Source organism: Metarhizium robertsii, assembly GCF_000187425.2.
Source record: "Metarhizium robertsii ARSEF 23 chromosome Unknown MAA_Scf_1, whole genome shotgun sequence".
NCBI classification, from domain to species: domain Eukaryota; kingdom Fungi; phylum Ascomycota; class Sordariomycetes; order Hypocreales; family Clavicipitaceae; genus Metarhizium; species Metarhizium robertsii.
In genome coordinates this window covers 4,310,476-4,327,143 of record NW_011942149.1, presented here as the reverse complement: position 1 = coordinate 4,327,143, position 16,668 = coordinate 4,310,476, and the positions used below count along the sequence as shown (strand labels likewise).

Below are 16,668 nucleotides of genomic sequence, written 5' to 3'. Positions count from 1 at the left end.
CCACTCTCTTGGGACCAAAATCTTTCCACCCTGCGAGTATGGAGTTGTGCAAATGTCTCTCGAGTCTTGACACAAACGGAATAACTTGTGGCACGACAAACAGACAGCCCGTTGATTTTTCTTCTTCTTCTTTTCTTAGAGTCCCGTCGGTAACCAGTTTCGGACAGGACCCAAGGTTTCATTCCAAGTTTTGTGGCTTTCGGCAGCCCAGGTTGGCGGGTTAATGAGGCTTGTTTCGTGCACCAACAACCGGCCGGTGTGATCTACAGTGCAGGACCCTAGTCTGAGAGAATCCAGACGCACATACATACATACAGAGGAAGTGCTGCTGTATGTACTCCGTACATTCGGGACTTTTCCCCCAGGCTCTGCTGTGTCACGTTGGGCAAAGAATCGGCAACGTGCCAGGATTGGTCCCGTTTTCATCGAGATTGTGAACCGGCTTTCGACATACTATTACAAACCGGAGCCCAGGCTCGTCGTCTGACGTGAGCGGCCATGGAGGGAGACGAGGCCTACGGCACGGGGTTTCTGATGGATGAGCCCGAGGACTACTATCCGCCCTCACCACCGCCTACGAAACAAATCTTTGGCATGCAAAATGGAAAGCAAGTGACGCTGCATCTGGTCGGGCACAGTCCCACAGAGGCGCACCATCTGTGGAATGGGGCCAAGTTCATATCGGATTACTTCGAGCAGGACCCTTCGAGGGTCGAGGGCAAATCCGTCCTCGAGCTGGGCGCCGGGGCCGGTTTGCCGTCGCTGGTCGCGGGCATCCTGGGAGCCAGGAAGGTGGTCATGACGGATTTTCCAGACCCCGACCTGGTCGCCAACATGCAAAAGAACATTGACGAGTGCAACGCGACGGTTGAGCCCGAGGGACATGTTGCGCGGACAATCGACGCCGCTGGGTTTGTTTGGGGCGCCGACCCGGAGCCCCTTCTTGCTAGACTTGCGCCTGCTTGTCAAGAGGGCGATGGTGGCGACGGGATGCAACGCGGGTTTGACGTCTTGGTCCTTGCGGATCTGCTGTTCCGACACTCGGAGCACGGGGCTCTCGTCAAGACCATCAAGGAGACTATGCGCGCGTCGCCGGATAGCGCCGCCTACGTCTTCTTCACGTCGTACCGCCCGTGGAAGCAAGATCTGGACATGGGCTTTTTCGACGTTGCTCGGAACGCGGGTCTCGAGGTGGAGCAGGTCTCCGAGAGGAAGTTGGAGAAGCCCCTCTTTGAAGGAGATCCGGGGGACTTGGATGTGCAAAAGACTGTCAAGGGGTTCATAGTGCGGTGGCCGGTTGAGGATTGTAATAGTTGATCGTGTAGAAAGGTTCTTGTTTTGGTGGCCATGTGGCTGATACATGACTCTGTAGACGCTCGCGAGTTTAGGGCCCCAGATTAACTGCGAACAAATACTGGATAGTAAAAATATGAAGAGCAACAAAGAGAAAAGTCAATAATCCTTTGAAAAGCACTACAATGTTTGACTGAAGACTACATCATCATCACCTGGCCATCTCCATGACATGGTACTGTATATCGTGCTTCATCAATCTACTCCGTACGTTAGTCGCAAAGCCACCCGAGCGTATGCCGCCCTAGACGTACAAAGGGTCAAATACGTAAGTAAGAGTGTGGAGATGTTTTGTTAGCCTTTGGCTTGAATGATACGTTACGCCGAAAGTCACAGTGTGGAGATGATGATAACTATACGGCGGCTGAACCGTATGACGGCCTGGCCAATTCGTGGCAGCAAATAGGCTTGTTGGACACGGTGAAACAAAGCTCCTTTAGGCCGTGCTCGACACCCTTTTTGGCAGTTGTCGTCACTCCCGCGAGGTTCTAGCACTGTGGTTTCTCTGACTGTGGAGAAATAGACAAATGTAGCAGCCGTTGAACAGACCATCTTGTGTGAAAAAGGCACCGTCAATTGTCGAGACGGCAAATCCCCAACTAGTGTGGCTCCCGTCGGGTCGTGGCATGGACGGAATTCTGGGTCGAGCCGTCGTCGCCTGGAGATATGGTATACGAATATGATCCCCGTCTTCCGTTTCTTCTTCCCCGTGTATATTAGTTGCTCCTCTCCCACTCCCAAGACGGAACTTGTGGAAACCCAAGACTTTTCTCCCCCTTCTCAACCCCGCAATATCTACTCCGTATCCATTTCCTACACTCTTGGAGATAACCCCACATTGTATCATTATTAACAATTAAAAAAACAGGCCATCCAGTCTGTCTGGTCATTATGCCCGCCCAAAAGTCAACCGGCCGTCTGGCTGACCTGGAGAGAGATGGATTTGTTGTTGTTCGAGGCATTGTCGCCGGCCAGAAGCTCGAAGAACTCCGTGAAGCCAGTCTAAGGGTCGAGAAGCTTGGAAGGTCTGGCCAATGGCCACACATTCGGACCGTTGGCAAGCAGTTCCCGCCGTGGACCTTTTCACCAGAGAAGGGCATCTGGGGTGTCCAGCATCTCATGAACCCCGACCTGCCCGGCCACGAGATCTTCACCCGTCAGTACTTCTCTGAAGAAATCTTGAGCATCGTCCGTGAACTTCTCCAGTGCGACGATGACGAGCTTGTGATGGAGCTCTTCAACATGCTCGTCCGACCAGACGGCGACTTTGAGCTTCGGTGGCATCGTGACGATATCCCCGCCGAGGCTTCAGCCGAGGAAGAGATGGAACGTCTCGGCCGTCCTGCGTTTCACGCGCAGTACAATTTTGCTCTTTGGGAGGACGAGTCTCTCGTCTTGATCCCCGGATCTCACAAGCGCCCTCGAACCGAGACCGAGCGTAGTGCTGATCCTTTTGAGAAAGTTCTACCAGAGCAGCTAGTTGTGAAACTGGGTCCCGGAGACATCGCCTTCTACAACAACAATATCCTCCACCGTGGCGTCTATGACTCGAAAAAGGACCGTGTCACTTTACACGGCTCTGTCGGCCACTCTGGTGGTAGTAAGCTCCGTGCCCGTAACGTCTTACAGCATGGCATTGGTAGCTATGTCGATAAGGTTGACTTTTCCAAGCTGAGCGATGGTGAGAGGCAGAGGGCAGAGGAAATGCGTGCCAGACTGGTTAAATTGGGTAGCGAGAGTGGTGACGTCGGATATTCTCTACAGGGATGAGCGATGGATTCGACCATGAGTTCAAATTCTGTGGAAATAAGCTAGGAAAATACTTTTCTTTGGGAGAAAAAAAAAGGGGGGGAGGGAGGTTACTTGGAACAAGTATACACGATGGTTTAGATAGGAAAGGGATCTATCTGTATTTAGAACCCTCACATACGGGGGTGTCATAATTCTTAGTTTCCGGCTACATGGTTCATATATTTATTGTACACCAAGAGCTTCAAGCGTTTCGAGTAGTCCATGTTGCCAGCCGTACAGCCGTAACCTTGCGTGGCTACTAGGCTCTCGCGGGACAAACAGAGGATACCTAAGGAGTAGCATTGGATGACTGGGCTTGTGTATGCTTACATTTTATAGCATAGTCCAACAATATGTGTTTTAATTCGACAGAATAATGTCCTTTCCCCTGATCGGTATCCGTGCCATGGCAGCATCTCTCTTTAACGTGATATTGGTACTGGTGTGAGAGCTAGCGGTTTAAGTCGGTCATGGCGAGATTGATTGCAAAAGGGCCACCACCCATTTTTGCCAAAATAGAACACATACTTACCGAAATGTACCGACCTGATAGGTGCGCATTTTTGTGCAACATTCCCACAGTACCGTAAGCTTTGGTGTATATTGGGTAATGGGCTTGCACGATACTCGTATCATGCTTGTAATTTCACTTGACTAATGACCGAAACAATTCAATCTTTAATATTGGGTAATGGACGGGGGAATGTTCATCAATGACGTATGTATATTGGTTTTCACCTTCTAGCACCTACGCTTTGAAAAGGCCAGGTTTTGTTGATGGTGACAGGCCATGTTTATCGGACGCTAAATAATCATGAGACATGCGCAGCGTGGGTTAGGCAAATACGTATGAAAACCGCATCTAGATGGACTGACGGAAGAGGACCTTGAAATCCTGGGCGTCGGGGACGGCAAACTATGCACCTGGCGGTAAAACTTACTCTACGCGAGACGTTCATTAGCTCACCAACGAAAAGCACGTTGGTAAAAATATTAATATCATATTGGATTCGAAAAAGTTGCCCGGCCTAGCCAGTTCATCCATATCGAGAATAGATTCGAAGAAGTCTTGGTTGCAAGCACGCCAACGTTTCTGTTCCTCCTGTACACTCGTGTACCAGGTTTTAGTCGTCAGGGGGGAATTGGCTCTTGCGCCGCATGGTAGTTATTATTAGCTTGTTTAGCCAGAATGCTATGCGAGGGGTCGTGTGTTGGCTTTGGGGTCGCATTTCGTCTTCTCTGCGCTGTTTCCCATGCATGGGGACCATGCTGGTCTCGAGCCATGCATCGCATATTGTATCTCCCCTCTCGCATTGGGAAGGTATACAATTGTATTCTGTGGACATATGGACTTGCGGACGTGGCAGTCTGAGGCACGGTCATTTGAAATCAACTTGAATTTGCTAGCTGTATGATTGTAGGTAAGATTCTAGAGCAGGAGTGTATCGTGGCTTTTAACGGATTCTTAAAAACCAGGTCGGTAGGTACCTTGGTGCGTGGCCTCTGATTGTAGTCGGAGCATACTACTACCTACCTACCTAGAGGTAGCTATGACAAGAAAGGCTTTCAATTGTTATAGGCAGGTTCAAAGTCCAATAAATTGAAGTAAATTCTGATAAGCTGTCTTGTGATGGATGATGTATGTGGCAAGTGTCACCAAGAAACCCCTCGGCGCGCGAAGCTAGGTAGAGTCAAACTGACACAACATGCAGGTTTACAACACTATGGGGGAAGGAGCGATTGCCAGCTTCACATGACTCGACCGATACCACACCATGTGTTTTCCTGTCTCGTCTTGGGAAGTTCGTAAACGTAAACCATGTCGAATCCTTTACTATACGGCGCTGAAAATGATCGATTCTGAGATGACGCCTCATGACCGACCGATGTGAGAAATACCCACGTCGGATCTGAGGCTCCTCGTGTCGGCTGGTTGTTGCAGCTGCGAGGTGCTAGCTGGGGGCTACGGGGCCTGCACGCCCGCTAAGCCTGTTGATTCCCATCTGACAGCGTCCGCTTTGAGACTATTGGGACACGCAGCAAATTGAAATCGTCGGAGCGTTACAAGTTGAACTTACAACGACGGCCACGCGCATGCTGGTCTGCCGCCAATGCCTAGCCGCAGAAACCCCGCGTTTCCTTCTTACAACAGCTGCGACAAAAACCAAACGAGCGTCGAGGACACCCGGCTGACGTTGGAAATGATCTAAACTGCGACATGCTCCAAACATGAGGCTGTGGGATGACGTGATTGGAACCGAATGAACCTTCATGGTTGCCACTCAGAAGAGAATCTTGGTTCAGCCAGCTCAGAGGCCAGGTTTGGGCAGCTGGCCCCCCACGCTATGACAACGAGGTCGACGCAATCTGCAGTGTGTGAGACTGTGAGTAATGTTGCAGAATATGCCCGCAGATTCAGAATGTACCAGCTAACTGTTTACAATATCACATCTTGGCACAGCTAACTGTTTGAACATTAACGGCCCGACCGACATAAGCCCCCCCTGCTCTATCTACAGTAGCCGCGATGACACAGTAATATCAGAGCGGCGTCATGTGTTTGTGACCAGGGCCAAGACTTGATCAACATCAACTGCCTTTAGGGCGCCGTTAGAGATGTCTTTAGAGGAAAGAAGAACAGCGCAGTGGGCGAGGACAGCACACGACCTCCTGCATTGTGAGCCCGAACCGCCAGTCTCAATTCGCCCCTTATCAACGGGCTTACAATGGTTGTCTACCCCGTCGCTATAGCTCGTTTTCAGAGGAGGGGAGCGTTGCACCAGCCCTTCCACAGGCCATCTAATAATAAAACCTTGCAGAAAAGGCTAACCTGGCAAAGTAGTACTGCGATCGACACACCTCAGTAGAGTCGGGGTGTCGGAAATTGGAATAGTAGCGGTTTCGTCGCAAGGCCGGGGCACCAGAGAGCCTCAGTAATAGAACATGGTTCCTCATCAACGCCCAGCTTTTCTCCATTGTTCCTATGCGCTAAATCATTGTCGGTTTTTGGAAGGCTCCCGAGAGCCTCCATCCAGAGCACCACGCAACACTAGCGCCACTACATGGGGAATCATCAGTACGGACGCACATTTAGCTTTCCGACGGCGCTAATGGAGGATGCAAAGACGAGCGGGCTATGCAAGCCCGGCTCTGTGACCGGCTCGCCGGTATTGGAGCAGTTCTGCAGAGGTCGGTCACCGGTGTGCCATTGTCTCCCGAGACCCGTTTGGCTGCGGCTATGATGTGCTCCGTCAGTGCGGTCAGCACAAGTGGATGGCATCGTTGCGAGTTGCCAAGTGAGGCATGCCTGCATCGCTGTCCTGGTCCCAGAACGCACGCCGTGGCTTAATAGGTCCAACAACCCTACCCACCTTCTCCAATGCGGAGTTGACCCCAGGTTTAGCCCCATGGGGGGAATACCCGATTGTGCCCCCACATGAAGCTTGGATATTGTTCGTGTTTGGAGACAAGGCGGCTGCAGCCTGCAGCAAAGATGCCTAGGCCCCGGCTCTCCGCATCCAAGAAACAGCGACAGTTGAAACGCGTTTCCTACGACCTTCCGAGAACATCGTCTCGCTTGCCTCATGTCGTGGATGGTTCTTTATACCCAATCTGGAAGCAAGCTTTGCCACCCCCAGGCTGGCACATGGCATTTGGCATTTGAGTGTAGGCATACGCATGGTCGCATGGGCAAGGGCACGAGCATGGGTATTTGCACCGCATTTTTTGGTGGCTTTGCTCCAACATCAAACTAAGTCAAGGACAGGCATTTCCTGCCGTCTCGGCCTCCGGAAATTCCTGAAGTGTTCCCTGATTTCCCCATGCTGATCGATCAACTGGGCCCTTGGCCAATACTCTGATTTTGCGAACCTGTTTGGCATCGAATGTCGGCAGTGCCATCTCCGTAACCGCTTTGTTCATCGCCCTGACGCAGGACCGCGCTGTCCCCCCTCCACTCTCTCCAAATTCTTCCCCATCCTGACAGATCTATTTCCAAGCTGTACGAGTCCTTTTTCTTCAGAACGCGACCATTCAGCTGAGTCAAACAGTCTTGACTAGGCTAGAGCTCCCTCTCCGCCTTTTCGTGTCATAATCCCTGCTTGGTTCCCCAGCCCTTCTCGTCATCCAATGAATTGGCTATTGCCTTCCGCAACCTAGCGAGTTGCTCTTCACACCCTCCCTACCCTCGGCTTCAGGAAAGGATCTCCTCACCTATCATCATCAGCACAGAATATCACGAGGAATCACGAGGAATCACGACGGGGAAGGCGGAAACAACCCAGAGTATCTTTACATTCCGACAACGCGAGTCCACTACGTACTTGGCAAGGCTCCTGAGTCCTGTGCTTCAGTGGCACCCCACAGAGGCTCCTTTCTTTCCTCCAACATCTCCAAAAATTCCGAGTGTGTAATATTCACCCTCCTTTGCGGAGGGAGTAATGCAAAGTCAAAGGCATTGGTCATACTCGTGTATTTCCTAGGCGTTATGCTCCCTATACACCACAGTCTCGAGGGTATTCCTCATGTGCAGGGAGCTGGCCTTGCCTTGGATGAACCAGCAGAAAACCGTGGCCAGAAGCCCAAAACGTTACCGTGCAAATACTGTAGCAAAAAATTTAGGTCTGTAATCAATTCGTCTCCATACTTCTCCAGAGAAAGTTATGCTAACGTCAACGGGATGAACCATGACAGACGAGTTGAACACGTTCAACGGCACGAAAGAACTCATACGAAAGAGAAGCCATTTGGTTGCACCTGGGACCGCTGTGGGAAAACGTTTGGACGACGGTAAGTCATGAGCCACCTGCACACCTCGAGCGTCATGGTCACGCCCGTCAGACATGCACCAGTAGTTGATACCTCTTCCCCCCTCACCGGCACCTGCGCCAACACCAAACAACCAAGCACACAAGAGCACAAGCGGTGTCTTGTAGTAGTATACGTGAGCTGTTCCAACTCCTACTCCACAAGTTCCTGCTCTAGCTTTCTCTGTTACGTACACCCATTCTATATACCCACATATATATGCATTATCACTACCTTGTATTCACCTTTCACCAACTTGACTTGTCTTGTACCCTATCCCGCACATAATTCGGAAAGAAGTATACTTATATGGACATCAGTGATCTTCTCGTTAGGCACGAGAAACTCGTTCACCTTAATGATGGAAACAAAGATAGCAAGCCGCAAAGAAGGGCCTCTTCTAGCACAACCTCCCATAAAGCATCAATCTCGGACAACCATATCGACGCAGAACCTATAGGATTGCACGCAGCTTCCATAAATGAACATGGGTCACTTCAACATCAAGAGCCGTCACAGCATCAGGCGGCATATCATCACACGGCTGTCAACCCAGGAGTTGGATCTGGCCACCACCACCTCACACAAGATCCCCATGCTGCTACTCCACGATCTGTCGCCTGTAATCTTGACGTTCTCTCGGATGCTGCTTTGGCAACAGAGGTTAATACGATATCACCGATGCTAAATGACATGTCGCAGCAGGGGACTATTCATCATGCCAGAGTCAAAAGTTTCGATGAACCCATGGGAGGTTATTCTGAGCGTCCTCGTCACGAAGAATCCGAACCTATGTTGTCGTCAGGCTTTGTAACCCAGCCTCCGCAACCCGTTTACGACGATTACAACCTTTTCTTGGATGACATCGCTGGCTCTGCGTGTCTTTTGCCCCCGCATTTTGAGTCCGATCAACAGTTTAGTATGTGGGCAAGAGCACCCGGACAAGTGAATCCGAGAGGCAACTCTCGGCCTTCATCACAGTTCCCTTCTCGCTTCGGTTCTCTAGCCCCTGATATCCGAGAGCCGATTGATACAGGGCAGCGGTTGCATGAAGACACGTTACGAACAAACTTACTCCGAATTTCGGTCGCAGATTATAATATAATGAAGAGTCATCTCGATGAGTTTTCGGCTGTTTTGCCAAATGATTTCATCTTTCCGTCCCGTCACACACTGTCACGATTTTTCGAGGGCTACATCGGCGGATTTCACGACCACTTACCATTTCTGCATTTACCCACTCTGGCTCTTGTCGACATGGCTCCGGAGTTGCTTCTGGCAATACTGGCAGTTGGTGCCCAGTACAGATTCGAGAACAATAGAGGTTATGCGTTATGGTATGCGGCTAAAACCGTTGCAATGGAACAAATTAGGAGGAGGCACAGCTCCGAAGTACATGCCTTGCTGCCAACAGCCGCATCCTACAGCCCTCACTCAACACGACCGTCCCCTAGCATAAGCTATAGGCACTCTTTTGCATCGGCCCAATCCGAACGAACCGTTACACATGATACCCATCGCGAGCCATAGTAAGTTCTCACAACATGCACTAGAAGTCACGGCTTTTCACTGGTTCGGAATTTCAGCTAAACTATTACCCAGCTCTCCCAATACGCCAGGAGCTAGGCTCGAAACCATCCAGGCAGTCCTTCTTCTGTTTGCCGTTGGCCTGTGGGGGGCCAAAACAATTCTTCAAGAAGCTTTGTCTTTGCAGAGCAATTTGGCATTTCTTATCCGCGAGGAACGTCTGAACGTAGAGACCAGGCCGTCGTCTCTCAATGAATGGGACACGTGGATACGACTAGAAGGGGCCAATCGAACAAAACTAATCGCCTTCTGTTTCTTTAACCTCTGTAGCACAGCATATGATATACCGCCACTACTTCTTACCGCCGAGCTTAATTTGTACATGCCAGCACGATCAAGACTTTGGAGAGCGGAATCTGCTTGGCAATGGCAAGAACTGCGGCAGACTACTCCTATGGCCGATATCACGGTACACGGGGCCTTCTCACGATTATTCGGTCGCACTACCCAAGGCCTGCCAAACCATCTCTCGTCTCTTGGTCATTATATATTAATCCATGCTTTAGTTCAGCACATATATCTTTTGAAACAGACATCGTTTGCCGCTGGCTCGTCATATGATGTTCAACGAACATTGAAACCAGAGGATGTTGAGGAGGTATCGCAGGCACTGCGAGTGTGGCAGACTAGCTTCGGACATCGTCACCAACTTCGGGCTGCAGAGTCTGGACATTCAATGAACACTGACCCGAGCTCGGGGGGATCGCTTGCATTCAACTCCACCGCTCTTCTACGGCTGGCGTATATTCGCTTACATACGGACGTCCCTCCGAGCCGTGCTCTTGAAACAAGAGACTCGTTGATGATTGCATCGGCACTGGACAGTACGCCCTTGTTACATCGCAGCTCAAGACCAAACCGAGCCGTGTTTGAGGCCGTTCATGTCCTGTCTATGCTTGTCAAGGCTGGCGTCAATTACGTTGCAAGAGCAAAGTCTGCTGAGTGGAGCATACAACATTCACGTTCGTATCTTGCCAGCTACAGCTATCTTCAGCGCTCGTATTAACTGACCAATACTAGTCTGCAACTTCGAATGTGCGATTTTACTAGCCAAATGGCTTGTCACGCTATCTGCAATAACACCATCGGACCCAGCACCATCACTGGAAGAGAGGAATCTCTTAGAGTACATTCGACGAATGTTAGATGAAACGGAATTCGCAGTTCCCATCGATCCTTCACTTGCTGGGCCGAGTTCGATTTCTGGGCCGATGGAAATGGTGGCTAGCGACGGTGCAAAATTGAGGCAACTTGCAAGTGCTGTCGTTCGATTATGGGCAGAAACTTTCAAAGGAGTGCATATATTTGACATGGTTAAAGTAATGGGCGCAAGCCTAGATGGTTATGCTGATCTTGTGGACAAACCGCGAGAACGTAACCCCTCTATGACTAGGATGGCGCCTGAAGCTGGCATAACTTAAGGATCATTCATGATATTTTTGACTTGACGAGTTATGAGGCGGAGGAAAGAAGGTGTACGAGTCGAAGCATTGCAGGGGATTCATTGTGTCTTGCGCGCGTGGGCCTATGGCGGAGCCATAGAAGTATAGTATTCTCTCCATGCAATGTCAGTCGTATGTCTGGCACACGAGATGGCAGGTTTGATACATTAGTTGTTCATCAAGTGCGACGAGCTAGCTCGACTGTATATCTCCGGGATTCATGGGCAGTTTCCGATTCCAAGGCAGTCGATGAGCCGTATTAGCGCGCCAAGATAACCACAATGGCACGAGAATTCTCCATGGATATTAGCACTGGGCCGCTTTTACTGGATGAATGATACGAAACTGAAAACTGGAGTAGAGTAATGAAATAGGAAGATGATGCTTGTCTTCGGCTCGGGGCATGAAGCAAGGGAGTTGGGCATATCGCAGCTGAAGGGTCCAGGTTATTTGATAAAATTTGGCTCTGTTCCGTGGTTTTCTGGCCGTGATTGAGTTTTCCTCGCGTCCTTGGACCTTTAATAAATCAGACCATGACGTCCAGCTCTTAGCCGTTGGGTACATGTAGCGGTGGATGGCACTGCGGGAACTCGGGATATAGCTGTTGAAATCAAGTCTCTGCCTTTTTATAACGCAAATCTAGGACATTGTCACTAAATGTGATCGTGACATATCATATATGCGCATGTGGTGCAATGCACGGCGACGGCCATTGTCCGCTATATTGTGCCCTGAGCTGATGTTTGAATGATGGATTTTCTTCTCTCGAAAAGTAACAGGAAATCTCGTGGGCTCTGATCTTGATTGCGGCCAAGGTGCTTAATGTCAAGGTAGTCTCATAATGCGTTGGAGTAGCATCACTCTCATGGGTTTAGCCTCGGTGAGTACCCTTGAATTACTACTTGGCCGTAACTTGATGCGGGGTCTGCCGGACGGTTAAACCGAAGGACATTATCTTTGTTTAATTTGAACTCAGATCCCCCGCCATCATGGTTTGTAGGACAGACTTTGCATGTCGGGAGTACCGGACCGAGGCATGAAAATATCATGGAGCGAATGCGGCACTTGGAGTGACGTCCGGTTATGCTTTTCTTGAGACGAGCTTTGCAGAATTGACACAACACATGGTGCGGTATGGGTTCTCGTCGTGAGGAAAACTTTGACCATGGATCTACGATGTTGGACGATAAGATCTGCGAGCTAGCCGAGTGCGAAAGCGATGGTCCCTGCTAGTACTAGAGACTGGATTCTCCGTAGCATGGCAGGAAAAGTGTACGAGATGGCCCAACGTATCCGAGTACAACTGAGGCAGTATGCCGACTGCCAGCATCAGTCGTGGCTCGCAAACGAGATCCGGGGTCCATTCGATGTGTAGTATCATGATGCAATTTGCGGGGGGTTGCCGACGGGATCACGGATGCGATCTCCTCATCAAGTCCGGGAGCGAGCCAGTGAACCAGGCTCGGGGTTTACTGAAAAGCCCTGCCTGGCGAACGGTCTTGGGTTATTGGGGATCTGGAGTAGGCGGACGGTCCTCCGCAAATGGTAGATGGTCCGAAATCCGCTAGCATGTGAGATGGCCGATGGAAATGGTAGAAAAGGGTGCCTGGGCAAGGGGTGGGGCTTGGCTGTCCTGGCGTCTGGTTGTGCGGCGTGTGCGGCGTGCCCCTTCCGTGTCCATGTCTCACTGCACTTGCCCACCTGGGGATGCGGCGTCGGCTGGAGCCAATGTGGAGTTGTGCCTGTCGCAACCTCGGCTTAGCTGGCTCGGGCCAATAATGAAGCAGGACTGCCGTGGTCATTCGGTCACGCAACAAGACCACAGATCTTTTGTCCCTAGAGTGCTGTTGTATTTTACCTGAGAGATTCCTGTCTATTTTTTCCTTTAGATATAGATTTTTTGGCCTTTTTCGTCCTTGATACACCATTATAAACACTCGAGCTAGCGTGCTTGTCTGCCGGCATAAGAAAACACCACCACAGTTGCTGCGATAGCAATCTGGTTGTCGTCACGAGCCTCGGTGCCATCCTCACTATCGAGCAACATTACGAACCCGTACGCCGAGTAACGAAGCGGCCATGCCTATTGTTACCGAGTTGACCAAGCGGCTGGGCATCCGCGGTATGTGTCTTCTGAATTCTGGGGCTTCAGAGAGCAACTATTCACCACGGCCATCATGGCAGTGCCGCTCACATGCCTCGTGTCACCCACAAGACGCCCCAAGTGCTAACGTTTTACGCAGTGCCCGTCGTCCAAGGCGGCATGATGCACATTGGTACCGCAGACCTCGCCTCGGCCGTCTCCAACGCCGGCGGTCTAGGCATCATTACGGCCCTCATCTTCCCTACGCCCGCAGCCCTCCGCGACGAAATCCGCCGGTGCCGCACCCTTACCAAGAAGCCCTTCGCCGTCAACATCACTCTCCTCCCCGCCATGGTCCCTCCGGACTACGGTGCCTACGCCCAGGCCATCATTGACGAGGGTATCAAGATTGTCGAGACGGCAGGCAACTCTCCCGGCCCTGTCATCAAGCAGCTGAAGAAGGCCGGCATCATTGTCCTCCACAAGTGCACCACCATTCGCCATGCCCAGAGCGCCGTTAAGCTTGGCGTCGACTTCCTGTCCATTGACGGCTTCGAGTGTGCCGGCCACGTTGGCGAGAGCGACATCACCAACTTCATTCTGCTCGGCAGAGCCCGCCAGACCCTCAAGGTCCCCTTCATTGCTAGTGGCGGTTTTGCCGATGGCCACGGCCTGGCCGCTGCCCTGCTGCTTGGTGCGTCGGGTATCAACATGGGCACACGGTTCATGGCTACTGTCGAGGCACCGGTGCACCAGAACATCAAAGAGGCCATTGTCAAGAGCGATGAGCACGACACCACTCTGCTGCTGAGAAGGTGGCGCAACACCAGCCGCCTGTTCAAGAACAAGGTTGCCCTCGACGCGCTCAAGATTGAAAAGGAGAGCCAATCTGGCGAGTTTAGCGAAATCGCGCCTCTGGTTAGCGGCAAACGAGGAAAGGAGGTGTTTGTCAATGGTGACCCAGAGCACGGTGTATGTTTTACCCTCCCGCTGGGACAAACCCAGTTCCATTCACATGTGTGTCATGGGAGTTCGTTTTGTGTGCTAACTTGCGGTGATGATAGGTCTGGACCACCGGCCCTGTCATGGGTCTCATTCACGATGTCCCCACGTGTGATGTGCTGGTGAAGCGTATTGAGAAGGAAGCTGAGCAAGCCTTCAAGGAGAGATCAGCCCTTATTGTCCCCGAGTCCAAGTTGTAAGATTTCCTTTACATGCGGTTTAACGAAATGCCGTCTCTATATACAATACACCAATACACTTTTGATTTGAACCGTGTCTTTTACTTTATACCGCCTTTCTACCTCACTCTGCCACCTGTGCCGCAATGTTCAGCGTATAATCTAAGCCCAAACGCCCCGTGTCATAAAAAAAAGGCCCAAATTCGCCCATTCCAATATGAGATGCTTCTACAACTCCCTTGATCAGTGTCCTCTATGCCTAGCCGCCACCTGCTGTCGCCAAGCAGTGTCAAACCGCGTTCCTTCCGGGGGTTCTAGTAATTCACGAAGGCCCTGTTTCCTTTGCGACCCATCATAGTGGTACAGCATCTCAGGCATGCCGTTGTGTAAATCCCCATGAGCCCCCCCGTGCACACTGCTCGTGGACAAGCTGATGCCTGTGTCTGCCATGGCTGCGTTTGGCGCCGCAGACACTCGCCAGCCGGCGGGACAGCGAGGCACACTCTGCCGGCGAGTAGGGACATCCTGCTCCAAAACCAGCTGCGCCTCCGCAATGGCTCCCCGCAGCCCCAGGTAGAACTTGTCTGATGTATCCGACGCCTTTGCCAGCGAGAAGACACGGTCCATGCCGCGGTGCCCCAGCCAGAGGGTGGTGTCTTGCCTGAAGCAGGGCGACTCCATGGCCGCGTGCCAGTTGCACCGGCGACTACTCCCAGGCTCGCACCTCCAAACCGCAGTCCTGTCGTCGAGCGGCTTTCCGGACGAGCACGCGACTCTGGGCCGTGGCTCGCGCGGCGAACACGGCAGGGCCGTGGAATGAAAGTACGGCTTGGGGAAGCGGAAGTCGAAGAGCCTCAGTGTCGGGGCGGTGTTGTTCCCGGAGACAAACCTCTCGGTTCCGTAGACGAGCAGGGGCCCGCCGGCGTGGTATGGCTGGAAATTGTCCCTGTATATGGCGTCGTAGGGCGAGGGCGTCCGGACATCCATCAGCCGGAAGGACCCGTCGTGCCAGGAACTCAGGAGGAGGTTGCTGTTTGCCCTGTGCCCGACCGCCTGTATCGACCACACGCTCGTCACCTCCCCGGGTGCCGTGAGCTCAAGCCTGCCGTCTAGGCTGTCGCATGCGTCGGGGTTGCGTGACGCCGGCACAAAGTCCACCCCCGTAGGGCGGATGGTGCCGTACTGAATGGGCTGCGAGCTTGCCCCCAGGGCCACGGCGATGCTGGTCCTTCCCAGAAACTTGATGTCTCGAATCAGAGACTCCTCGTTGCCGGGCCGGTCTTTGGACAAGTCATGGTAGGCAAGTGGTTTGGGGTCCGCGTCCCTTTCAGGGGGGATGTTGTACAGGTGAAGATGCGAGCTTCGGCAGGTCGCCAGCATGTCTGTGTCGGGCTGCCATTCCGTGCAGGAGACGGCCAGGCGGCCCGGGGAAATGCTAAACGGCGTCTGTTGGTGCGCGTCTTGCCGCCCGTCCAGCTTGATGACCGTCTGGGTCGGCTGGCCAAAGGACTTGTTGTTCGCGGCCGAGAGAACCTGGACGTCCCCGTTCGCTCGCCCGACCACAACCTCTGGAAGCCCGGCACGCCTCTCAATGATGCTCAAGCACGTGGCGTCGCCCGTGCCGGGGGCGTATTTCGTGCTCATGCTCGCCCCCAGGACGCTCTTCCACGTCTGCGTGGCATCGCGGCCCCATCGCACATGGAGATCCTCACCGGCCCCCCAGGCAACAACCTCCTCATCCAAGGACGGCATGTAATGAGCATCAACAATGCCATGAAAGTCAATCGCCTGCCTCGGCTGTCGAGGTGCGTCCTTTGTCCGCGGCCGTGGCTGGGTTCTGAATAGGCTGAGCTGGATGGCGCGCTTGTCCCAGCATCGGTCGAGGTAGGAAATTGTATCGGCAGCGTCGCTCCATGAGCACCCGTTGCCGTGTGGCACCCTCAAGGACGGGAATCTCGTCTTGACAAACGTTTTCCATCCTGCCTGTTGGACGAGACGGTGCGTGTGTTTGGCGACTCGCCCGAGATGTGATGTGTCTCGGGCCGTGTCGAGGTATTCGACAATGTCGAGCAGCAAGTCATCTGGGAGACTTGTCAGGGACGCAGGTTCCATTGTATGGGATACATGCGTGTAGAGAGGGTAGTGAATGCTTTCCCCATAAAGCCAAAGTCGTTTGGTTTGAAGATTCCGGTGGTTTAGCTGTCTGCCGTTTCGAGTCCTGTCTTGCTCAGCGAGGTTCAACTTCGACTGGTGCTCCATATTTACCCTTGCCGAGACTTTGCCACACACCAGATCGGGGCTGATGCAAGACACCGACGACGACATGGTTCAGTTGCAAGGTTGACTCATCTGCGGCATAGCTTAGCATTCATTGGCGTTGCATGGTTGAGTCAATTCGATGATCCTGGTTCCGATGCGTCATTGT

At 52.3% G+C, this 16,668-nt stretch overlaps 5 protein-coding genes across 5 annotated transcripts; 4 read left to right on the top strand and 1 right to left on the bottom strand.

The window, feature by feature from the left end:
- Positions 1-498: 498 nt before the first annotated feature.
- MAA_10705 (nucleotide binding protein) lies at positions 499-1,317 on the top strand (the record flags this gene model as incomplete). Its single annotated transcript, XM_011412423.1, has 1 exon — positions 499-1,317. The coding sequence occupies one exon, from the start codon at positions 499-501 to the stop codon at positions 1,315-1,317; it is 819 nt and encodes a 272-aa protein (XP_011410725.1).
- A 927-nt stretch (positions 1,318-2,244) lies between these two features.
- Positions 2,245-3,123, top strand: MAA_02231 (phytanoyl-CoA dioxygenase; the record flags this gene model as incomplete). The annotated part of the gene is made up of 1 exon (XM_007820229.2): positions 2,245-3,123. One exon carries the CDS (start codon positions 2,245-2,247, stop codon positions 3,121-3,123), a length of 879 nt encoding a protein of 292 aa, XP_007818420.2.
- A 5,136-nt stretch (positions 3,124-8,259) lies between these two features.
- Positions 8,260-10,958, top strand: MAA_02232 (uncharacterized protein; the record flags this gene model as incomplete). Its single annotated transcript, XM_007820230.2, has 3 exons — positions 8,260-9,479; positions 9,553-10,499; positions 10,558-10,958. 3 exons carry the CDS (start codon positions 8,260-8,262, stop codon positions 10,956-10,958), a joined length of 2,568 nt encoding a protein of 855 aa, XP_007818421.2.
- Positions 10,959-13,058: 2,100 nt separating this feature from the next.
- On the top strand, positions 13,059-14,264 carry MAA_02233 (Aldolase-type TIM barrel; the record flags this gene model as incomplete). Its single annotated transcript, XM_007820231.2, has 3 exons — positions 13,059-13,101; positions 13,223-14,034; positions 14,127-14,264. The coding sequence occupies 3 exons, from the start codon at positions 13,059-13,061 to the stop codon at positions 14,262-14,264; spliced, it is 993 nt and encodes a 330-aa protein (XP_007818422.2).
- A 222-nt stretch (positions 14,265-14,486) lies between these two features.
- On the bottom strand, positions 14,487-16,355 carry MAA_02234 (F-box domain, cyclin-like protein; the record flags this gene model as incomplete). Its single annotated transcript, XM_007820232.1, has 1 exon — positions 14,487-16,355. The coding sequence occupies one exon, from the start codon at positions 16,353-16,355 to the stop codon at positions 14,487-14,489; it is 1,869 nt and encodes a 622-aa protein (XP_007818423.1).
- Positions 16,356-16,668: the final 313 nt, after the last annotated feature.